General features: G+C 45.2%; 1 protein-coding gene across 1 annotated transcript in view; it reads left to right on the plus strand.

Moving 5' to 3' along the window:
- The first annotated feature begins 1699 nt into the window (after positions 1–1699).
- Positions 1700–25466, plus strand: part of NIBAN1 (niban apoptosis regulator 1) — a 68511-nt gene continuing 44744 nt past the window's right edge. Inside the window, exon 1 of the mRNA XM_086617692.1 lies at positions 1700–1754. Coding sequence (XP_086473818.1) covers positions 1700–1754 — 55 coding nt within the window. The remainder of the gene's footprint in view (positions 1755–25466) is intronic.

The following is a 25466-nucleotide window of genomic DNA, read 5'->3' on the forward strand; positions in this document are numbered from 1 at the left end:
TTTACTGTTACATTCTCAGCTGAGGTGTCTATAGACTTGTGAAGCGCCGTTTTAGTGGTGCTCTAGAGGAACCTGGTCTCCTCAGGGCCGTTGAACAATTGCTCCGTTACACTGCGGAACAACTAACGCGTGCGCAGAGGGGGAATTTTTATTGCAGTCGCCTTCGATCGGCTTTCTTGAAGGAAGAGGCCGTTTAGCAGAATACTGACCTTGATGTTACATATCATCTTCAATATGTCAAATCCGATCGAGTTTAGTGTTCGTTCAAGAGGGTTTAAGGTTCAACCCAAAAATCTGTAAGTATCCTGCGATCAACCGAGCAGCAAAGTGTTAAACGTACCTACTGCACAGTCCACGTAAGCAAAACTGGGCGATGTTCGAGTGATTTCACAGCAAGTGACACCTGTGTATAAGCTCGGGCAGGGACACCCTCCACTACACCAGGTTGCCCAAAGCCTCATCCAGCCTGGCCTTGAACACTTCCAGGGATGGGGCAGCCACAACTTCTCTGGGCAACCTGTGCCAGTGCCTCACCACCCTTATTGTAAAAAATTTCTTCCTCAAATCTAATCTAAATCTCCCCTCTTTCAGTTTAAAGCCATTGCCCCGTGTCCAATCACTACATGTCCTTGTATGAAGTCCCTCTCCAGCTTTCTTGTAGCCCCTTTAGGTACTGGAAGGCTGCTAGAAGGTCTCCCTGGAGCCTTCTCTTCTCCAGGCTGAACAACCCCAACTCTCAGCCTGTCTCCATAGCAGAGGTGCTCCAGCCCTCGCATCATCTTTGTGGCCTCCTCTGGACCTGCTCCAACATCTCCATGTTCTTCTTGTGTTGGGGACCCCAGATCTGAATGCAGCACTGCAGGGGGGTCTCCTGAGAGCAGAGCAGAGGGGCAGAATCCCCTCCCTCGACCTGCTGCCCACACTGCTTTGGATGCAGCCTGGGATCCGGTTGGCTTTCTGGGCTGCCAGCGCACACTGCTCATTTATTGAGGTGACATGCATTTTAGTGCCTGTTTACATAGGTTTATTGTTCATCCTGGAATCGCATGTTTAATAGCAACCTATGTAGGCTACCGGGATTCCCAGTAGGAGGCTGACTGGAGCAGGAAGATATGGCCCTGAGGACTGGGCTGTATGAATCCCGTGGTGTCTCAGCATGCCTTGGAGGAGAAGGTGTCCCATTTGAAGGACGCTTCAGGTGGTTCTTCCCTCTTGAAAAACGTTGGGAGAGTATTTCTCATGGACTACAATCCCACGACACCTACTACATGTGTAATCAGCGGTCTTTAAAGTAGCCTCAGTGGAAACGGAAAAGTTTAAAGAGCCTAAGCGTGTCTCCGAGGGGATGCGGATTTCGGGATGAGAGTAGCAAGCGCCACGTGGGGAAGAGAAAATAGATGGGGGGACACTCATACCCCGAGGCACCCCGCGTCCCGTTGCCTCCGCAACTCCTGCTGGAGCCTCCTGCCGCCTTCTCCATTCCCGGGATGGGCGAGGGGCGACCCCGGCGTCTGGGCAGGGCAGGAGGGAGAGAGAAGGGGAGGAGCAGGGGCCGCCGGAGCCCTCCCGGCGCCAGGGCCCGGCCTCCTTCGGCGGCGGGAGGCGGCGCCTGCGGGGGAAGGGGCCGCGGAGCGCGGGGCCGGGCCGGGCGGCGGAGCGACCCGCAGCGCTGCCGGGGCCGAGCCGAGCCGGCGGCAGCATGGGCGGCTCTGCCTCCAGCCTGCTGGACGAGAGCAAGTGCGCCTACATCCGAGGTAGGGCTCTGCGGGGGTAGGGGGGGGGAGGCTTTTTCTCTGACAAGACCGACCGAGGATGTTTTATTTTGTATTTTAAAAAAAAAAAAAAAAAGTGTTTGCATCTGCCGTCGTGCTTTCTCCGCGGAAAACTCGTGGAAAAGCAGCTGGAGGGGAGGAAATGCCGAGGTGGAGCCGGGCGCGGTGGGGTTTGGGCACGGAGCTGGAGAGGGACAGTGTGCCATGGGCTTTCGAGCAACTGTTTTTTTTGTTTTGTTTTTGTTTTTTTTTTTTTTTTAAAAACAGCAATGCTTTAAAAATTCCCCAGGAGTGAGTTATACCGAAGGGTAGACGGTAAAAACTTGCAAGAGTGTGGAGAGATGCGAGCTGAAAGTGTCGCTGTGCCAGTAAGGTCCCAGTTCCTCAGCACTGGCAGCTGAAACTTGGAAGGCACTAGATTTCACCAGGGTAGATCGCATCGAGACCTGATTTTTTTTTTCACAAAGCCTGTTGAAGGCAGTGGAAAAACTGCTAGGGGGATTTTTAGGTAAACTATTCAAACTTGAGTAAGAGTAATTTTGTATCCCATTAAGATGTTAGGAGAGAGAAAGCAACAAAAAGAAAAGCTTTTAATTTGTGCATATTAAATTATGAAGGAAAAGAGCGTAATTTTGTACTTTTGGGGGTATTTTTGTGATTTGGGTAGTCAGAAGATGAAATACATCTTGCTCTTGCCTGTCTACCTACGCTCCTTATCAGTAAGGTAACAGGTAAAGTATTTACAAAGCAAATTTTACAGCTGGAGATTTACAAGCGAAATAAAAGTTTGCATGTGAAAAGGAAGCCCTGTTCCAGTGTATTACGTATTATGCCAGAATCATCACTGCTGTGGACTGGGATCCAGTCTGGAGACTGGGAGCCAGAACTCAGCGATGATGATTCAGGCCGAAGGGTGACTCCTGGGTGGTGCCCGCAGCCGAGCTCATCCTTTCATTCTGTTGCCCTTTTGTGCGATGTAAAGGGAGTGTGAATGTTGAACTGATCCTCTCTTAAGGCTCTTTCGAAATCACAGTGGATCTTTCAAAAGCTTCCCATAGTGGGAAAAATGTCTGAATATGAAATGGCTTTCACCCAAAAAGCAATCGGCGAAGCTGCAGGCCTCACATGGGGAGATTTTTCTACAGTGTCCCCTCAGTATTGCAACTTTCTCCTGCCCCGTTGAGGGTGGCTTGAGGTCCCATCAGAGCCATGAGGGTGCAATCCCCACGGATTTCTTTTTTTTTTTTCTCTCTTTACGCTCATCCCCATGCTGCAGCCAAAATTGCACTTCCATAGTTCAGCATTTCAAGTTTTCTGATCCCTGACCGAGTGAGGGCAGTTCTGAGCACCTGAAAGGGCTGATGTCTAATTACTGAAAAAAAAAAAAAAAAAAAAAAAAAAAAAAAAAAAAAAGAAGGAGATTCAGGGAGCTTATGAGCTTCTTCACAGCTGTGCAAGAGGAAATCGTGAAGGTCTTTGCTCTGGACATCATCTAGAATAAACAGGGAACTCATGTCAGAGGGGTGGGAGATCCGTGTTTGTTTAGACACGTGTGAAACTGGACTGGGTGGATGTGTCTGAGACTGTGCTCTGTCACTTCAAAATGCTGAGCAGCTCTTCAGACCCATCTCTAGTTTGCCTGTCACGTCTGTGCAGAGGCAAGTCATAAAGTGAAATGGTTGTAAAAATAAAGGAATGAAACCACGGTGCTTATCCCCCAGCTTGAGTCTGCCGTTCTTGCTGGAACTGAGGATCGCTCACTCTATACTCTTGCTTTGAAAAATCATTAACGAGGCACTTTGTACGGAGGCTGCTCATAAATTGGTACTTCCAAGAAGGAAAAGGGATTGGGAAGAGCATCTTAATTCGAAACAGAGTGTGGTCCAGCCAGCTCGCCAAACCTGCTGCTCATGCTGAGGCTGGAGTTTGCAGGATTCAGACCTCACCTACCTGTCATCACGTCAAACCAAGATGTGTATTTTCAGAGCGAGCGCGTGGTGACCTCTCCTCGTTCGAAGAGGAAGCAGGCTGAATCACTGATTGCGTAGATTGAGAAAGCAGCACATTTTTAGCTGGCTTTCTAAAGGTTAGGTGGGTTTTACTGAGGGACTGGGAGTTTTGGGGTTTTTTTTTCCTCCAAAGATGATGCAGGGGAGTCGTTAGTAAAAAGGGAAAAGAGTTATTTGCTTTTTATCAGTAGAACTGGTCCACAGTGCTTGAATGGGTGGGTTCTGGTGAGGGAGGTGGCGAGATGGCAGGCTCGAGAGTGCTGCCTCCCGCATCTTATTCCAAAACTGCGGCACGCAACATTCTCCGAACTTTGCACATTTTGGGATGCTCACTCATATTGGCCCGAATATCAGCAGACTCAGCAGGACATCCCGAGTATTACTTCAAGTGAGAGTTTGGTCTCAATCATCTCTAGTGCTCACTCCCATCGAGGGTTTTGGTAAACAAACGTATAAGTGCAATCTACATGTCCCGGTTTTGGTGCTAGGATTTTGCATCTTCGTCGTAATTTGGCGATGACTCATGCCCCGCTCTCCTTGTCTTCGCAGCAGAAGCTTGCTGCGATTGAGTGCTGGTGTCCTTCAAGTTAGTTCCTGCCACGCTAACCTCAGCCTGCAGCAGAGAAAATTATTTGGGTGGGATGTCAGCTCTGCGGCATGCCGGGCTGCTTCCTGCACAGGGGGTTCGCCGAAATTGCGTGGGGCGGAGATTAAAAGTGACTGCTTGAATGTGTAGCGGCGTCGCTGTGTGGTTGTTGTCATGATGGTGTCATTTAATTTCTTGTTGCCGTAAAATAGAATCATAAAACGGTTTGGGTTGGAAGGAACCTTCAAGATCATACAATTCCAACTCCCCTGCCATGGGCAGGGACACCTTCCACTATACCAGGTTGCTCAAAGCCTCATCCAACCTGGCCTTGAACACTTCCAGGGATGGGGCAGCCACAACTTCTCTGGGCAACCTGTTCCAGTGTCTCACCACCCTCAGAGTGAAAAATTTCTTCCTCAAATCTAATCTAAATCTTCCCTCTTTCAGTTTAAAGCCATTGCCCCGTGTCCAGTCACTACATGTCCTTGTACGAAGTCCCTCTCCAGCTTTCTTGTAGCCCCTTTAGGTACTGGAAGGCTGCTAGAAGGTCTCCCTGGAGCCTTCTCTTCTCCAGGCTGAACAACCCCAACTCTCTCAGCCTGTCTCCATAGCAGAGGTGTTCCAGCCCTCTCAGATCATCTTTGTGGCCTCCTCTGGACCTGCTCCAACATCTCCATGTCCTTCTTGTGTTGAGGGCCCCAGAGCTGAACACAGCACTGCAGGGGGGGGTCTCAGGAGAGCAGAGCAGAGGGGCAGAATCCCCTCCCTGGACCTGCTGCCCACGCTGCTTTGGATGCAGCCCAGGACACAGTTGGCTTTCTGGGCTGCCAGCGCACATTGCCGGCTCCTGGTGAGCTTCTCCTCAACCAATGATAATTTGTCTGAAGCCGTGTCCCTGTGTTGTAAAGCCTGGTAGTTTGTTTAGACAAGATTCAAGCTAAAACATGATATAATGAGTGGAAATGAGGGACTGAGGGCTAAAGCCGGGGATGCAGTTTTCAGCAATAAACTGGTAACGTTTTTTTCATCAACATACGTACAAATCTGCAGGTTTTCTATTTTCCAAAAGTCCGCTTGCTCACATTGTTTGAGGGATGAGAGGAGAGCAAAACAAGGACAAAAATTATGTGACATGTAAAGTTAGTTAAAAAATATATGTAAAAGCATACGTGTAGGTGTCTGTATAAACCAGAGCATGGCCCTTTGCTCTGTGCCGTTCCTCACGGGTGAATATACACGAGCCTCATCAGCTCGGTCGGAGAATCGAATCCCAGAGAAAATCATGAAGGCATCTTACACAGCATCTCGGTGACTGAACACAAAGGCTGTGATTTCCACCTCAACCCGCGTCATCTTCTGTGCTCTTAAGGAAGGAGTTGGAACCAGCCAAACTGCAAATCGTTGAGAGTTGTGTCTGCTGGTACATGGGGCAATATCTTGAGCCATACCTGAAAGTCAGATAATAAAATTACTGACACGGTAATGTGCGTTTTCCGCAGCAAATAATGCCCGAGAAGAGAACAGGTGATGCCAAGGTGTAGGTGTAATTTTTGAAGCGGTCTTTGCTCGTCTGCTAGCGGTACGATACACGTGAGGCCGTGTTGGGAACTGCGAGGGCAGGGATCGTCCTTGTGCAGCCTGAATCAGGGACAGGTTCTTCACAAGTTGCCTGAAGACTGATTCGGGGATGATGATGTTTTGCAGAATGATTTTTATACTCAAAAATCTCTGCAAGGAGGACCGGGGCAGAAAGCCAGACCACGTGCAAGGCAGTGTTACTAGTCTTGAAACCTTTGCAGTTTCAAAGGTGTCTTCTGTTGTGGGGTGGCACGAGCTTGTTTTTCTAACCATGCCTATGGAAAAATACTTTTTTTTCCCCATTTATTTAAGCTCCTTAAGATATTTTAAATATGCAGACCTTATAAGCAGTAAAATTATTTAAAGACCCCTGAAATGAAGAGAAATTTTTACAGTGATTCCCCTAGGTTTTGAGCTGAGCCCTTGAAAAAGAAGAAAAGACTTGTGGAGGAGATAATCCTTCTTTGAAGGTTTTTGGTGGGACTACATGGGAGTGAAGTAGATGGAGTTTAAAAAGTGGCAGTAATAATTAGGAGACTGAGAGTTGGTCATGTGAAAAGGGTTTATTAAAAAAATTCCTGCTCTGGGTTTGATGAGGCGTGGGCTAAACTTGTGATGGGAGGTGTTGGTTGCGTGATTTGTCTAATGGTATTTAACGAGTGTTACACCCAACCGGGAGCGGTATAGGGCGGTCATGGGGATTATGGACTCAAGCTGGAATCATGACATTGGGGAAAAAGATGAAAGAGCCTATTAAAACAACTTAGTAGTATGACCTGAGGGATTGTGCTGGAGGTTTCAAGATTGCTGATAGAAATTTTTTGCTTCGAGTCGCTCATATTAGACAAGAAACAATCAAGGAAGCAGATCTCACAGTGAAGAGAAGGTGGAAACAGCCCTGAGAGTCTTAATGATTTTCCATTTCTGCAATTTGAGCAGCAGCAGTCATAGGGGACCAGGCTCTGCTCTGTCACCTGTGGTCTGTTGGGATCAATTTTTTTTTTATATTTGGAGAGGTGGAGAGATTTCAAGCACCCAATGCCAGTAATTTCAACAGGTGCATCTTCGAAAGAGTTTAGCATACAAAGAGTTGAACTTCTCTGAAGGTTGTCTTTTTATTAAAGGTGCTCAGCGTGCTTGACTGTATCCAATCTACCCATTTCTGTAAACCTCAAGCTATCCAGAAGGCCAGGCTTTGTAGCCATTTGCTTTTGATCTCTTTCTTTAAATGTGGATTTTCTTTCTTCCTTCCTTCCTTCTGTTCTTCTCCATCTCTTTGCTCACCAGATAGATGGGACAGCCCAGTCGAGGGACGCAGCGATGGTGCTGTGACCCTGCAGCACCCAGGGATGCACCCTGGGGTTTTCCTCATTGTTCAGGACTTTTTTTGCCGAGCAGACCTTCCAGCTGTTGTTTTCAGTCAACAGTGAAAGCCATTACTTAATGTCTGTAAGAAATTTTCTTCTAGTAATTCTTTTTGCCTATGAATTTCGGTATGGTACTAATTAAGACGGGGTTTTTTGCACAAGGATATAACACTTGAGATGTGTTCCTACAAGATGCAGCGTACTTGGAAAAAGCAGATAGATGACTCCTATTCTATCAAGTTTTAGAGGCTGAAGAGGAGCCCAGTTTACCCTTTACTTCAAAGACAAGATAAGGAAATTGGTCACCAGCTTTACAGGAAACCGTCTGAGCAAATGCCGTGGATCGTACGGAGATAAGTCGCACCCACTCAGAGGGAGATAACCCAAGTGCCTGATACAGCTTGGAGTGAAATTCTCCCCAGCAGCCAGCCAACGTGCACATAGCTGTGAGCAGGGATGCTGGAGAATAACTTGGAATTAACTGTGGAAAAGTTGGCCTTTTTTGGACAGGCACTCAGACTGGATGTTGGATTTTTCTGCTTTAAACTGTCGCGTAGTCCTTCTGGTTTTGATTTGGTGTATGACTGCAAGTATAACAGAGTTTTGTAAAACATCTGGCTACACATACTGCCTTTTTTTTTGCAGCCTGTTACAAGCCATGTCTTGCCGTGTTTTGGAAATCCTCTCATTTTCCACAGGTGACCGTGGCTGTAGCACCATGTAGCGCAGGAGCGTGGTGTTTCTCTGGACTTAACCAGCATCTGTTTCGTAGCTCTTAGAGAGGGCTTTTCTGAGGTTTATGGTAAAAGCTGATGCGATTGTTCTGTGATTCCCAAAATCTAAGGAACAGACAGTGATATTTTCTTTTCCAAACCTGTGTTGAATCCAGAATTCATGGTTGCGAGTCAGCACTTAGCAAGTGCTATCTAGTCCAATCCAAATAGACATAAATACCCATGGAATGAAAAAATGAAGTAAAATGCTTAGGAAATTCAAATTTCCATATAGATATGAGGTTCTGTTCTTCATTATATGCACCTTGCTAAGTTTCCAAGTTCTTGAAGACCTTAAGAAATGAGATTTTGAAGAAAAATCCTTTTGGCTTTACTTGCTTTCTTGAAAGTTTTAGTTCTCAGGGAGGTTGTTGCTGTTGGAGCCAGTGGCAGATTTTCATCCCATAGTTTTAATAAAGGGTGCCTGTCTGTGTTGGAAAAGAGAGGCAGCTTCTTATGGGTTCTTACATTCTTTAATTCGGGTGGCCAGGCACTTTATCTTACCTTTAGACTGAATGCAGGGAAAGGCGTCCAGGGACATGATTGATGGGAAAGGTATTTACCACCCAACTTGAACAGAATTTACTGTACTTGGTAACTACCAGATTTCAGTTTTGGGAGATTAAGGCAGGAGATACCTTATCTGTTCGGTTTCCATTGCTCATATAGTCCCATTTATTAACTTCTTTCAAAAGTACTGCGAGCAATTTTGGAAGTTGACGGTCACACATGGTCAAGAACTTCCCTAATCAAAGAGGGAGGTAAGATTTTGTTTTTGCGGGTCGTCAATGCAAGGATTGTCTGTGATCACATCCCATTTACCTTCTGTAAATAGCTTGAGGTTTTCATAAACCCAGAAATCTCAGTTATCCGGTTCGTGGCACAGCTCCTCCTTCTGCCAAAGCATCTGGAAAGCCGGGTTAGGCTCCTTGCCCCGCCAGCAGGATCATCTCAAGCTCCCTTACACCAAAGCAAACCATATCGCTCACATGAGAACTCACGTTTGAAAATGGAAAGGTGGTTTCTTTCTGGGAAAGAAGGTCTTTTTTTGGGTAGTATGAGTAAAGGGAAACCACGGGGTGGTAGGGGAAGACGTAGTGTTTTTTGTGCTTTTCTACTGTCTGTGTAGAAGAAATGATGTATAACGTTGAATTAGGCAGAGGTGTCAACAGAAAGAGCTTCCTCTCAATAGAAAAAGTCAGAAATGTGCTCACATTTGCACAAAACCCTGCAATTGAGAGGCACGCTGTAAGTGTGGAGTCTGCTGCTCTTTTGTACTTGGCATTTTCTGAAATCTTGAAGATTGGAGCTTCTTTAATTAGCGCAGCTTGGCCGCAAATTATAAGACAGTCTTTGCATCTGATAGAAATTTTATTGATATTCAGGGGAGAAAAAGCAAGCTCTGAGATGATTAAAGCAGCTTTGTTGTCGATGCCCTTGGGCAGTAAACAGCTGAAAAGCCAGTGTCTAGATCAGGAAGGATGATATTCATAAGCAATGTGGTCATGGCTGCTTTTAAAGCACAGCAGCATTTATTTCTACAGCTTTTTTCCTTTGCATACAATAAAGATGCTGTTCTCTTCGCACTTAAACAACGATTACGAGTGGCTTCAAGTTTTTGAACGGGATCGCAAGCACTTTAGTTGCTTTTGCAGTTAAAGGACAGGGATGAAACGAGGCCAACTCTTACATAAAAGCAAGATTAAAGCTTGTGGAAATGGCTCAAACTTGTGTGAAGAAAGAGCTTTGGCCTGTTTGGGTTTTCTAAAAACTTTTATTAGTCTTTTTTTTATTAGTCTTATATGTAAAAAAAAAAGTTTGATGCTGATTCTATACTAATACTTAACTTGATACGCGTAACCTAAGGTTTTGGTGAATTAATTTCTCCAGGTGTTTATTGATGTGTTGATTTTTTGAAATCATAAGCCTTTAATCTTCATTCTTCTGTGATATTAATAATATATTAGACATGAAGAGTTGCTCTTCCACTTTCAATGGCAGTAAAGCTTTAAACCTATATATTAGGCCATTGTAGTGCTACCAAAGTTATTATTTGGTTATTGCATCATTTTTTTGCCAACTAGGTAGATGTCTTCGCTAGCAGTATTAGGAAGTGAAAAACAAAAGCAAGGCTGACTCTTGGGTTCTTCTGGTTAGATGATAAAAAAGTTAAAAGCAATATAGTTTTCAAAAACATGTAGATTATTTTTGTGTGGTTGAAATTCTTCTAGGAAACAAGTGAAATAAGGCATAGAGTAGCTAATCTAGTTTCTAAATACATTTTCTAAACCAATAAATAGTTATTAAGAATAACTTTTTGATGTTGTTCGTCCTGGTCTTGATTCTAAGCCCGTTCTTCTGCCTTGCCCTGAGCAGCATTGTTCCTAAGGACCGTGAAGATACTACAGAGGCTTTCGTCGTGGAGGACACGCTCCGTGTTTCTGTTTAATCCCTGTTCTGTGCCAAACCAGCCAAGGGTCTTCCAGGTAGTTTTCTACTGAATGTGTGGCGTATCCGATGTGAACAGGGGGAGGCACCACGTCAGCCATCAGAGCGGGACCGTGGTGGTTGGTAGATGTTTGCAGCTGGCTGTTGCAGGTGCGTGGTCACGCTTGGGGATTTCGGAGAGCGCTGTGCCAACCCTTTAGGTCAGAACAGCGTGCACTCCTTCGGGACTGCCTCGAACCGTGCTCATTGGGCTGGGATAGCTGCAGCGATGGGATACAGCCAGGCAGTAACTCCAGGCTGCAAAATAACAGCAGAGGTTTCCGGCTTTATGTTCTTCCCAGGAGTGAGCCATGATCTGTCCTTCAGAGTAAATTCTGCTTTTGAGATTTATGCCAAGTGAGTGTGTCAGCTAATCTTCAGGTTGTTTTTTTCTACATGTCGTTGCTTAAACAGTGAACATAGAGCCTCCTCCCTGTTACGGTTTCTGGCCAGGTGGCACGTCAAGAAACGCCACCCACATCAGTGCCTGGCCCGGTTTTGAACTCTCCACTGACAACACTGGCACCAGCAATGCCTTTTCAAATGATAGTGGGCTTGTGAGGAGATCATGGGTAATGGTGTAAGACAGTCGGTTCGTAGCTCCCCAAAAATGCAACTGGTTTTTCCTGGTTCATTCTGTACTGTGCTTCTGAGGGCACGGCAGTTTGGAGCGTGGCTCTCACGCGTTGCAGCAGGCAGTGTGCAGGAGAGGGCTTCTACGCTTGAGTTGCACGCGAGTTGTTGCGCAGGGGACGTGTCGGTCCTCGCAAAGAGGGTTCGTGGTGCGAAGCGTAACACCAGTCCTTGTTCTGGGCTGTTTACTGGTTCAGCAGCAAAACACAAACAACTAAAGCAGAGGCCCAGAGAGACAAAGGTGTAGGACCAGGGAGTGCCAGGACTAGGAGAAGCAGCCTGTGCCCATCCCCAGTGCAGGGTCAGGCCTCTGCGACGGATCCAGCGGCACCGTGCTGATGTGTCCCAGCCAGCCAGAGGTGACGGCTGTGATACGTGCGAGGGACCAGCAGGACCTTAAGCACTCGCACTCACTGAAGACTTTCACAGCCAACCTTAGGGTAAAATGTCTACAGCTTCTCTAAACTGGAAGACGGGAGATTTAGATTAGATAGAAGGAAGAAATTCTTCCCTCTGAGGGCGGTGAGGCACTGGATCAGGTTGCCCAGAGAAGTTGTAGATGCCCCATCCCTGGAAGTGTTCAAGGCCAGGTTGGATGAGGCTTTGGGCAACCTGGTGTAGTGGAGGGTGTCCCTGCCCATGGCAGGGGGGTTGGAACTAGATTGTCTTGAAGGTCCCTTCCAACTCAAACCGTTTTATGATTCTAAGGTTCTTCATGTTATAAACACATCGGGATTTCCCATGAAGGTTTATGCTCCCCAGGTCAAGGTAGCTGCAGGTTTCGCAGAGCTCAAAAGCCCACTCTGTCCATGCATACCATTTCCAAAGATCCCCTGCTTGCTGCCTGGGACAGCTCATTTGCTGGAGTAATGCCTTCCTGGATTTACTCCTGGTTTTTAGTTCTGTGTGCTTGGGATCCCAGCTAAAAACTTTGTCCTCGTGTGCCATATGTGGAAACTTGTTGCCTGCCAAGGAGCTTTTCCTTACTCTTTTCAGAGATACACAGGTGTCATTCCTTCACGTTTACAAAAGGTGCCACCACCATCCCACCGCTCAGCATCCAGCTCACTCATCCCTGTCTTTTTAGCCAGTGCTCTTCCACAACCTCTCTCATCTCTTATCTTAGGAAGTAATTTTTAAAGCTTGACGCGGTGTTTTCCTTCCTCTACATGAAACCACAGTTGCTATTTGTGCTGTGATTCTCTGCAGAGCTTTGTTGTGATGTTGATAGCTGAAGACCTGATTCTTGAAGCAGCATTGAGGATGTTAAATATCTTAGATGAGCATCGTCTAAAGACTGGCTTGCTTTTGCTGAACGTGATACGGAGGATCCTTGTGTGTTTTCACTTGATATTCCATATATTGTAGTGGTCACTAGAGGAAAGGCAAGCTTTCATCATCCCCAGGCAAGGATTTAACAGCAAGGTCTGTGCAAAGGAAAAACAACAAAAAAAAGCCCAACCCCTTTTTTGCTCTTAGGGGTGTTCTGTAAAGTCCTATCGTTGTCTGTAGTTTAGTCTGCCAGACACTTTCCACTGTTTCCAGTTGCAAATGAGGCTTTGCCAGTCTTCAGCTGTTCAGACTGAAGTTTCCATGCTGAGCGTCTGCCTCGAATTGCATTTTTGAGAAAACTCCAGCTAAAATGCATGAGCTTTTTAATTTTTTTTTATTTTTTTTTTAAATTAAGCTAACAGAAAACGTGGTTTTCCTCTCTCTGAATGTTCTGTTGAGCAGCTCAAGCGTATCCTGCAAGAGGAGGAAGGGGCTTGGAGGCCATAGAGCTGGAATAGGGAAACCAGAGGTGAGCGAGCGGGGTTTCTAACCGCTGCCAGTGTTTTACCTGCTGAACTAAACCCCGTTGTTCCACATTTGCCCCTGTGCAGCAAATAGCTGCGAAACCCACAGCTACCAGCAGCTGTTCACTGCTGTAGACAAAGGCAATGCCACGGAGCAAACGTGACTTTCTACCGTGTAAGCTTGCTGCGTTAGCTGAAAAGGTCCAAAGGTCCGTAGATCTGAAGCCCTGAGCTCACCACTGATGCTCGAGGGAGGCCAGGTTGCAAAGGCAGCTTTTTGGGAATATTTTTCTATCAGCTTCATTCAGTAGGAAGCCCCAGATTTGTTGTTTGGTTTGGTTTTTTCCCTCCCCTTCGGAGATTTCCTGTACGCTTGCCAAGCTACAAAATGCTGCCCAGACATCAATCAGCTGATCTTCCTGCTGAGACACCGTGGTAGCTGGGGGCATTTTATTTCATGTATGAGCAGTTATGGCTATTGATTTGAGGCTTGACAAACCTAGTGCTTAATTTTTCAGGGAATGGGCCCTTTCAGTTCTCTCCCCAGATTTCCAGCCGGGCTCTGGCTGTGTTCAGTTGTGGCTGAGGGTGCTTAGCACTTCTGTAAATCAGAAAAAGAAGGAGGCAGGAGCCACCTGGGACCTTCTTCCATAAGCGATGTGCATTTTGTCCAGCTTTACATTTTGTACTCATTCTTTGGGGTGGCATTTACCTGCCTTAAATATAACTCAAGTCCCTGCAATTTCCAGCTCACCACACCAGAAACTTTCAGAGCTCCGCAATGAATGAGGCAGGTACCGTATCGAGTTGATTAAAAGATGGTAATTTTAGATGTGATTGTAAAGAAAAGTACATTTAACCACTGCTGCTTGTGCTCCATTAGTCTTTGCTCTCAGCCCAGGAAGCAGCAGCAAAACTACTGGCATGAGGAGGATTTGAGGTTAGTGACGGTTTGTGAGCATGGCTGGAGAGAGGTGTCCAGATGTCAGGGTTCCATTTGATGTGTCTGCAAGGAGCAGGTCCAAAGTCATCTCCATTGTCAGCTGATCTGAGTTGATGGTGGGTTTTAGGGTGCTTTTGGAAGAGAAAAGATCATAGAATGGTTTGGTTTGGAAGGGACCTTAAAGATCATCCAGTTCCAACCCTCCTGCCGTGGCCAGGGACACCTTCCACTACGCCAGGTTGCTCAAAGCCTCATCCAACCTGGCCTTGAACACTTCCAGGGATGGGGCAGCCACAACTCTTCTGGGCAACCTGTTCCAGTGCCTCACCACCCTCAGAGTGAAGAGTTTCTTCCTTCTATCTAATCTAAATGTCCCGTCTTTCAGTTCAAAGCCATTGCCCCGTGTCCTGTCACTACGCACCCTTGTCCCTCTCCAGCTTTCCTGTAGCCCCTTTAGGTACTGGAAGGCTGCTGGAAGTTCTCCCTGGAGCCTTCTCTTCTCCAGGCTGAAAAATCAAAGCATCTTGAAAACTTTTATCCTGATTTAGCCTTACCTCTAGATGTGTGATACTTCACCAGTCTGGTACGTGGGCCACACTGAATTTTTTGAACTGGTAATGGGATTCAGCTCCTGTTTCTCTCATTCCTTTTCAGATAAGTATTTTAATTAAGTAGCAGATGCTTTCCTTAGGGAACGGCTGTAGCATGCATGCTTGGTTTCGTGGTACGTAATTGCTGTGCTGGTGGAGGGACGGCGGGTGTTTCATTAGCACAGCAGGTCCTTTGCCTATTCAATTGTCCTCATTATGGGGTTTTCTCTGAAGCTCTAGAAGAAAGATCCCCATGTTCTTATATGTAGTTCACTGTTCTCTACCAGAGCTTCAATCCCTCCCTCCTGCTCTTGAGTTTCATCCACTTTTTAGCTGAGAGCAGGTGGGCCCAGCTTTCAAATGATGTCTCACCAAACCCGAGGGAAGCAGTGGGGAGGAAGAGTGCCCAGAAGAAAATCAAGGCCGTGTTCGCTGTGAAACACACCCGAGATCTGCAACAAAAGAAACTTCTGTAGAAGATTTTGGGCATCTGGGGCTTGATGCGTTTGAGATAATCCCCTGGGAGCTGTGGCCAAATAGTGGTGACAACTCATAAACCGAAACAGCCCAGTGAGAAGCAGCACTGGTGTTTGTTGGAGGAAGAAGTTGGGTTCGAAGTGAATGAAGAAGGAAGGCCCTTGTCTGAATTTATCACTGACTTCCTTCATGCATGGAAAAAATCACGAAGCTGCTCAGCACATCTCATACCAGAATGGGGATGTCTAAAGCCGATACCGCACTGAGATACCAGGGCGTTACCAACGTAAACAAACGTACAAAAACAATGTGTTGGTAAGAGTATAGAACACTATTGGTAATTCTGAGCAAGAGCTTGTGGTTTCTTAGTTATTAAAGTCACTACGTGGTTTTTCCTGAGCTGCCTGAAACATTTGGGCAGCAGGAAGTGTGGCCAACTGAAAAGTTGCTGTGCTCTTTCCGGAACGCTTGGCACTGGCAGGTGTTAGTTTCACGCCTACAAACCGAAATCAGACTTGCTGGGGAGGGTGCTCTGGCAGCCAGGGCTGGAAAGGTGCTGGGGCTGAGCGGCCTGGGTGAACCCTGGCTGGGTTTTCATTGCTACTGCCTGCAAAAGAGCCATTTTCAAAAGTCAAATCCAGCCCCTCCGCTGGCGGAGGTGGCCGGAGTTCTGCTGTTGGAAGGGACGCTGATCCAGAAGCAAATTTAAAGCTGAGTTTGAGGGTGCTACACAAAATGCCAGGGTGGGTTTCCGTGACCGTTACGTGTAGTAGCGTAGGCTGGATCGGTGCCAGAGGTGCGAGCGTGCGTAGCCCTGGGAGGATGTGAAAGCCGTATTTCAGATGGGGCCCATCTCTCTATTCATAGTTTTAGAACATATTTATGTTCTCTTGGATGATGGGAATGGAGACATCTGTAAAAAGTAATAAGTCCCCTTTCCTTCCAGAATAAGGCTATGAGTTTTCCAGCTGTTGGCTAAGACAGGTTTTCCTGTTGAAATAGCTTTTGTCTGATGTAAGTCTAGAACAATATGGTTATGGTAACTGAAAATATTTCTTTGTCAATTCTGTCCCCTCTTAGTTTTAGTTGTAAAGCCAAGTATTTCTGTTCATTGTTGCTTCTCGTAGCAGCTGGTGGATTTTTAAAAGCTTGTGGAGCCTTCCAGTAAAATATAGGCTGCTGATAAACTGCAGGATCGCTTATATTCCGTATTTTCTTTACGTTATTGTGTGGCTAATTTTCTTTTCTCTTCGTAGTGGATTCTCACAAGTACAGAACATGCTCTTGCTTTCCTTCAGAAGTCCTGTCATCTTGAATAATGCAGAAACGAGCCATGACATCGATTCATGTGGTTCTTGGTTGCAACCACAATAATACGGACTGTGCCATTATTTGTCAGCTGACGCCGTTTTAGATTCATAAAACAGGCCTTGGGATCTTTTTTTAGATCTGTAGAGTTTAAAGATTAGCTTATTAGGCAGCTCTCTGATGTGTAATTATTCTGGACTGGATGATATGTTAACCAGAAGATATGCCATTTATATGCACTAGGCAAGCGAAGAAGAGCGTATGTTCAAAAAACGAGTTTTCCAGAGCAGTTTTGCAAAAAACGTAGTTCTAATGCATTTAAAAGACTCATTTGGATTTAAGTAACTTTAAAAAGAAAAAGTGTGCTGGCCAGTGAAGCAGTTTTACTTCTGTGCCTTATGTGTTCCTTTATGAACTATAATTCTGTGTTTTCATTTTAAAACACAGCATTTTACAAATTAGAGAAACACTAGGAAGTGAAGAGTTTTTAAAGCATGTTAGGATATCTGCTCAATCTTGAAGCCAGGGCTGCATTATCTCCTCCAACTTGCTGCACATTGCTCTGTACTAGTCATTCTTGAATGAGATAAGATCTGATGCTTTCATGTTTTTCTTGCAGAAGGTTCTTCTGAAGCCCACCAAGCAGATATTTTTAATACATCCAAGCAAAAATTGTAATTTTTAGAACTTCAGTTGGCATTTGGACTTTCAGTGTGGCTTCAGCGCCCACCTGGTGCCGGTGGTTGGTCTCCAGCAGTCCTAGAAACACAAGAAGTTGCCTCACACTGGTGCCAGCAAAAGTAGTTTTCCAAAAATACCTTTGAATCTTCAACCACCTATACTGCCCTCTTAGTGACAGAGGTACTTCTAAAAGTGCAATAACTACAGCACAAGGACCTGACCTCGTTAGTGATTCGAAAGAGGTTGTAAGAACGCGATCATCTCCTAGACTATGTTTTTTTTGTGGACAGTAGCTAATGCACACATTCTCCAAACAAAATTGGAAACCAGTGTGTTGAATCTGAGGCGTGAGTTTTGTTGTCCTGACCTCTGAATGCAAACTTTTGGAGCCAGAAGGTTCATTGGCTTATTTTCAAAGGTTTGGTGTGTCTTTGCTAGTCAAGTTTGGCGTAAAGTGGAGACCAGAAGATGCACTTTTTCATCGCTGTATCTCCTATTGGCCCTGGTTTTGCATTGGAAATTATAAAGAATCCATGAATCAGATTGATGGATTTTGTGAATAAAGTTTTGTGAATAAACGGGCCACAATCCCTGGCCCGTTCCTATTCTATCATCCTTTTCACCGATCTGCTTTTTAGTTAACTGAGACCCTACCTGCTCGTGTGAAGCTGCTGGGTTTATGCAAAACCCATGGCAAAACTGTTGGTGAGATCATTGCTCAGCGATGCTTGAAAGGGTAAATAGCAACGGAGTAGAGTCTCAGGGTGAAAAGAAGTTTTACTACTGCAGCCTGAGTGGCATCTCGTTGGAAAAGATGATTCCACTGTATAGTAGAGGTCTTTATGAGTAGTGGGAAGGGATAGAAAAGTCTCTGAAAGGTTGTTGTGGATTCAAGAGCTCTTGAGGGTGTTTTGAAGACACTCTGGATGCTGTTAGGTGGGAAAATATTTCGTAGAAATTCAGTGCTCATCCTGCACTTCATCAGGCTGGTGAATCCCATCAGCCCAAATGAAGCTAGAAAATGGATTTACGCGGCTTTCCCTGTGTTTATTTCTCAGAAGGACACAGGCTGACTTTAAGCCACCATTGAAGAATGCAAACATGGCTTGAAATTTAGCTGTAATCAGTAAAAGCAGGCGGCCTGTGGAGAAATTCAAATTTGGATGAGATTCAAAATGAGCATTACTCTGTTGGAGGCAGTTGTGGGTCTTGGACGCTTACATGGGCTTGTGGCAAATTTTTGCAGAGCAGCCCTGGAGAGGCTGAAGCAAAAAACGGACCATCTCATAGGCTCTCCTTGATCTTCTACAGTCACTTAACTGAGGAGTTTGGAGAAAGAGACAGAGAAAAACACGTCATATAATTTGGAAATTTCGAAGCGACACCACGTAATCATAGTTGTTTATTATTATCCAAAATCTGCTCTTTCCTGTGAAGACCTGCACTAACATGAACATTTTGTCACCCCTTTTTGCCGCAGAAGGTGCCTTTAGCATCCTTCTCCCCACTCGTGAGTCTGTAAATGAGACTCCTGCCTGGCGGCTTCCCGGTGAAATGAACTGTGATAGTGTGCTTAAAGTGCAATTAAGTAGATAGGAGCTAAATATGTTTAAAATAACATTACTAATGATTATTTTTGTGTTCAGAAAATGAAAACGTAATCTGATACACATCAATTTGCCAGATAAAACTCTTATCGCGCAAAAGTTATTGTCTTTTATTCTTATCAGCTCTTGCATGTTGCATTCTTAGGGCTGTTTTTTTCTTAGTCTCCTAAATAAAACGTTTTACAAAACACGGAAAGTTGAAGAATTGAAGTTTTGATATGGACGAACGAAACAGAGGACTATATTCTTCTCCAAAAAGAGAGGAAGAAGTATCAGCATCTACACTGGTAGGAGCTCAGACTGGATTGATGGAGAGAACTTTATGGAGACCCATAATGGAAGAACCAACACTTACAAAACCAGAGCTCCATAATTGATTGTACAAAGGCAAGAGTGCTGGAAGCAGGCTGCTAAATGCACTAATTGAGGTATTGCCCCCAAAGATTGCCAGAGATGTAAAACCAGGCCTCCAACCCGTTCCAGTTACACATTGCCACAAGTCGTGGCGTACAGACAAGTACTTTTGGTGTGTCCAGACACGGAGGTCCTGCTGAAGACCTTGAGGGGTGCAGGGTTACTATGAAGCAACAGAAGAGCTCTCATGGAACCGTTTCCAAATAAATTCTCAGGAGCACATTTCCTCTTCTTAATAATAACCTGCTGGACTGTTTTTCCGAGCCCAAAAGCTCACGTGAGACTACTGTACAAACACTGTACTGGAAGAAGGTGGTTTTGATTTGGTTTTTTCCTTTCAAGTTGTGTTGTGTTGTCACAAGCCCTGCTGAACGTGAAAGATAAATGGAGAGGAAATGAGGCAACTTGTCTTTTTTTTAAATTTTTTTTTTCGAAAAGGAAGGAGCATTGAAATGTTGCGGCGGAAGAGCTGAGCAGCTGAGGAGACTCAAACACACGTTTAGTGAGAGAGACAATAGCTGACGGGCGCTTCTTCCCGGGAAGTCTTCTTTGGAATGGAAAAAACAAACACCAGCACTAACCCTATTGTCTTCTCAGTGATGCTTTCATGAGCTCTTGAGGAACGGAAACTTGTCCAGGCAGAAGAAGAATAATGTACAACATTTGGCTGGATTGTAACCCCTCTGAGCTTGATTCCGTCGTGGATAAGTGGGCCTTAGTGAAATCAGCTCCACGGAGGAAACAAGAGGACTTAGAGACTCCACCTTCCCATCACAGCAAGTTGTGCCTGTCTGGAAGGTGCAGTCGGACACTCAGCGGGGCTCTGGCGTTTCTCTGAATTACAGCTAAAAACAGACATCTGAAAAAGAAAATAAATACTTTTCAACAGCTTGCTGGGACAAAGAGTAATTAGACCTTCAACCCCAGCATTTGCACAGGAGTGACTATAAGATAAGGCTCTTGCTTTGTGTGTGTCCTCTGTTATATTTACATCAAATTCTTTTTGAATACAGTTTTTCTTTTTCCTTTTTTTTCCCTTAAATTCGCCTAACCTATGGCCTTGTAACCTGGGAGTATTTCTTGTACTTTGGTAATCTGGATTGCTGGCACTGGCTGGTTGTAGGAAGAGTGAACGCGAAGGCAATCCTTCATCTTCGATACTGCTGTGATTGCAGAAAGTTAGGGGCTGGTTTGCTTTCAATTGAACTCTTTTCCGGATAAAATTTACAGAATTAGTTCTGAATTTGCAAGCAGAAAGTATGTTTTTATTAGTCAAGTCCCAACTTTAACTGAGAAAAATCAAAGGCATAAACTCTGCCAAGTAAGGAATGATTAAGTTTAATGGGTCCTTTTAGCTTTGTAGAAAAAAAAAAAGAAAATGTTGGGATCACTTTGTTTCCTCCTTTTACAGTGCTTTGGAAATACTGGGATCTTAATTATGGCCTTGCTCAACTTTGGATGGGAGAAGAGAGGGAAAAGGAGGCCACTACCAGGTCTCACGTGTTGAGAAGCCCCAGACAGCCGGAGAACCATCTCCCATCTTCTGTTTGCTTGTTCCCCTTTATTTTCTTTTCACGCTCTTTTGTCTCATTTTCTCTGCTTCTGCACACAAATTGTCCCTGAACTAAATTTAGCAGGGGCTTTCAGGGCGGTCGCAGTGGTTTCACAAGGGAAGGGAAGACCTCCTTCATTCCGTTGCAGCCAAGTCTGTTTGCTTTGCACCCATTTCACAGCTGGAAGAGAGCAAAAGGCTACGTCCCCTCCCAAACTGGGACTCGTGGACAGTAGCAGCCGCTGTAGTAGAGTCTGAGTAAAGCATAAGTGAGAAAACCAGACGTACTCGTTCAGACCAAGATTGTTTTGAAGGGTGAGAGGAGACTCAGTTGAGGTCTCTGTTTTCAGCTGAGCATCAGTGCGTCTTCCTCCCCTCGTGTCAAACCAGACGTTGCTTTCACCTTGGAGAACCCTTGATCCAGGTGGCTAATGGCCCAGTACCGCGGTAATAAGCAGAGTTCTTGGTGTTTCTCCACTCACTTGAGTTGTAAAGCTTATCTGCTGCATCACAGAGCTGTAGTTTCCCTTCTCCATCTGTAATATTCCCAGAAAAAGAGGCTGTTTTACATGGGATTTGGTGAGCAGAGTCATGTAAATAATTATACGCTTTTTTTCTTAGACTCTTAAGCTTAATTGATGCTTTTTTGCAGCCGTAGGAAGGAACCTCCTTCCCCACAGGATGAGGTGCCAACGCTTCCTCCTGTCTCTTCTGTAGCATTAAAAATTCAGTGAACAGTGTGGTTTTGCTGGCTGGGAGATATTATCATCCGCGGAGAAGTAGAGAAGGGTTTGTTTGTAAAAGGGGAGACTTTTATTTGCTTGAGTATAAACCCTTTAATGCTTGGAAGTACTTCTTGCAAAGTGTGAACACAATAATGTTTTAATCTGTTCGTTTCTAAACATTTAGCAAATGTGTTTAAGGATATTGTCATATTTTTCTGAACGTGAGAACAGACTATCAGCAAGGAGAATTTGTCCAGTTTGGCTTAGCTAAAGCATCGAAAGATTAACCATATATTAGGAAAAATCAGTTAGAAATGCCAGAACTAAGAAACATTCATCTGCTGATCCATTTCCCCAGCTTAAAACCACTAGTCCACACTGGTTGCTGTTCCGCAGCTGCAGGACGGACAGATGGACAGGTGATAGGATGAAAATATTTTCTTCAGTATGTTTAATACATATGCAAAACAGGTTACTCAAAGTCATAGTGAATAGTTCTGGCTTTACCAGGGCAAGCATGCAGACTCTGCTGGGATCATGACATTGCACCCTACGGCGTAGTGCCGTGAAATAACGTTTTTGTCGTGTAGGTTGTGTCAGCCCTGACACAGTTCCTACTTCCTGATTCCTCTTGTAGCATCTTTATGGCCAACACAGCCCGCGTGGCATCAGAAAGCGGTCCCGTTGTATCGCCGTGCTTTGTAACAACAAAATGTCTGACACATTAAGGAGATTCTGAGATGATGCTCCACTCAAACCTCTAGGTTTTATAAAGTGAGTCCTCCCATCCTCTCCCCAGCAATGTTTTGCTGTGACAACAGGTCCATTTCCTTGTGTTCATCTTGCAGTATTATAGCAAGAAATTAATGAGAACACGAAGCAAATAACTAAAAATGCACTACAAATGAAATATTTTCCCATTTTTGTTGTAAAGCGAGAGGTGGGGTAAAAATTTCCTCAGGATGTGAACTGCATTTTACGTATTCTTCTTCTGTAATAGAGAGTTCTATTAGAGGCTTAATTATATTTTTTTTTAATTTGTTTGCCCTTTTTTAAAAAAGAGAGAAGTGCAATAAGATTGATTCTTGGTTTTTACAAGGAGTTGTCTCTTTGTCCATACGAACACTTATGTTGTCAGTAGATCGAATAATGACAAATAATTCTGTCTCCTTTGCTATGTGAAGTACACATCTCTTATTTTTCCCCTTCTGCTTACTGAAGTTTGCAGCACAAGTGTCACTGTGGTTTTGACTTGAAAGAACTTCCTGGGATGCTGTAGCAGAGATGCAATTTTAAAAATACCTATTTACCAAGAAAGCAGCGTGTCAAAAGACCGCAAGAGGACATTGCCTGAGAGATCTCAACAGCAAAAGGCGTTTGCAAGCTCCTAAGCTGGAAATGGGAAGAAGAGCGTCTCCGAGAGTGCTCCTCTAACGTACCCTTCCCAGGGAGAAGATGCGTGCGTTCCTTGCAGTCTCCCTCCAAATGTCCTTCCTCGGCTGCTGTCCCTCAGAGGACCAAGGCAAGGCGGTGTTGGCACAGGCTAAGAGAAAGAGATGAAGTTGGAAAATGATCCCAACTTACCCAGTTGGTCTTTTAGGGTTCAAAACGGGCAAGGAGGAGATCTGAGGCTGAAATTATTTCCTGTGATAAAATTAAGAGATGTCGTTCTGGTGTTGGAGAGCCATGGAGACTAACACCTGTACTTTGAGGCCTCTGTTTAGTTTAGTTCAGGGTTTAATCTTGTTTTTAATCTTCTTTTGCACATAGGCTCGCTGAAATATTGTCCTTTGCAGTTCATGACGTTTACTCTTTTTCAGTGCATGTGGGAGCCGAAAGAGAATCAAATGGCTTAACGATTCAGTGAGAAAACTTGCAAGGGGGACCCATCAATACCCTTATTCTCATCTCATTACCACACATAACCCTTCTCCATTTTCTGGGGTTTGTGTGTTTGTTGAAGAGAAATGGAGTAAAATATTGCCATGGGATAATGGCCTTATCATGGAATCGTAGAATGGTTTGGGTTGGAAGGGACCTTCAAGATCATCTAGTTCCAACCCCCCTGCCATGGGCAGGGACACCTTCCACTACACCAGGTTGCCCAAAGACTCATCCAACCTGGCCTTGAACACTTCCAGGGATGGGGCAGCCACAGCTTCTCTGGGCAACCTGTGCCAGTGCCTCACCACCCTCAGAGGGAAGAATTTCTTTCTCTTTCTTGTATCTAATCTAAATCTCCCCCCTTTCAGTTTAAAGCCATTGCCCCTTGTCCTATCACTACACACCCTTGTCCAAAGCCCCTCTCCAGCTTTCTTGTAGATCCCCTTTAGGTACTGAAAGGCTGCTAGAAGGTCTCCCTGGAGCCTTCTCTTCTCCAGGCTAAACAACCCCAACTCTCTCAGCCTGTCTTCATAGGAGATGAGCTCCAGCCCTCAGATCATCTTTGTGGCCTCCTCTGGACCCACTCCAATAGGTCTGTGTCCTTGTGTTGGGGACCCCAGAGCTGAACACAGTACTCCAGGTGGGGTCTCCTGAGAGCAGAGCAGAGGGGCAGAATCCCCTCCCTCGACCTGCTGCCCACGCTGCTTTGGATGCAGCCCAGGATACGGTTGGCTTTCTGGGCTGCCAGTGCACGGTGTCGGCTCATGTTGAGCTTCTCCTCAACCAGCACCCCCAAGTGCTTCTCCTCAGGGCTGCTTTCAGTCCGTTCTCTGCCCAGCCTGTACTTGTACTTGGGATTGCTGTGACCCGTATGTAGCCTTCTGGTACAGTCCTTAAAAAGTGATGCCTTCATGGGAAACTGGGTACTCGTGAGAAGTCCATCTGGGTTGACTTACTCTAGACTGATGGTGAAAGGAGTTATAAGGGAATAAAGGGAGCTTTAAGACTAACGTAAGGTGATGTCAGCATGTATGAGGTCCCGCATGGAAAGATGTGGATGTGTACTCATACCTGTGTGCAATGTCATGTAGGCCCTTGAGTAATTTTGTAATAGACCTTTCTAGTGTGGCATAATTTTGGCAAAAGAATGAAGAAAAAGGAAATGAGAAAAAATATCTCCTGGATCTATTTGTGCACACTCCAGGCATCTTGTGCAGGGGTGTGCGTGTGTATGAATATCCATATATTCGGAAAAACCCTCAGTTAGTATTTTGTGAAGGTTATTATCCCTGTTATCTGTATCTCCGACAGGAGAATTGTTTTCATTATTTTTATCTTGCGGATGGTCAGGCAATGAAGTAACTGGCCTGTCACCCGCAAGGGAAGGAAGAGAGGAAATCATCCTGATTTAAAGGGTGATGCAGCATCGGCTTACACTTTTGGAAAGCTGTTTAAATGTTCCCAAGAAATGTTCTTGTATGACCTACCATGACATGTAATGTGCTACTGAGATCCAGACTGGAGAAAGCTGCTCAAGACCTCCTTGGTGTCCGGTTCCCCATTAGTGGCTCAGCTTGTGGCTCACAGAGTTGAAAAAAAGCAACCCAAACTTGGAAACCATTGACCTTCACCAAATTAACTTCCTACAGAGCATAGTTTAGCTTCTTGTGGCCCCCAGGAGCTAGATTGGGTTCATTTGTTTTATTAAGTCCCTAGTTCTGCTGCTGCTGTGAAATAAGCTTATAAATAAAGGATTTTCGGACCGTATTCTTGTCGAATTTGACTGTGAGTAATTGTTTCGAGCCGGAGCCTTGCTGCTTCTAACCCCATTACCAATCAAGGATAGATTTCAGCAGCCTTGAGGATAAGCTTGTCTGACAGAGTGTTAATCAAACCCTTGGCTGATGTTGGCTTGTGTCTGCTTGATTAACCACGAGCTTTGGCCTTTATGTAATTCGTGATTATTAGGATTTTTTTTACCTGACAGAAGTACAAAAGCAACTCGTGAAATCGTGTTTCCCCTCTTAATAATGGTTTGGTGATGGGAGTGTGGCAGAGCTGCCGGCTGGTGGCCTCCGCTCTTCGGAACAGGAGTGCCTGATGTCACTGGTTGCAATTCAGACGTTTGAAGGTTAAAATTCCCCGTCCTTCCCATTGTTTTCCTTATCTGCTGCCCCAGGTTTACGTGTTTAGGAGAGCTTTAGCACTGCCAATGGCTTCCTGATGTTTAATGCATCTCTCCTCTGCAATGCTGGTGGAGCTGCTTGTGCAGGACACATCT

Source organism: Tauraco erythrolophus, chromosome 10, assembly GCF_009769465.1.
Source record: "Tauraco erythrolophus isolate bTauEry1 chromosome 10, bTauEry1.pri, whole genome shotgun sequence".
Classification (NCBI taxonomy): domain Eukaryota; kingdom Metazoa; phylum Chordata; class Aves; order Musophagiformes; family Musophagidae; genus Tauraco; species Tauraco erythrolophus.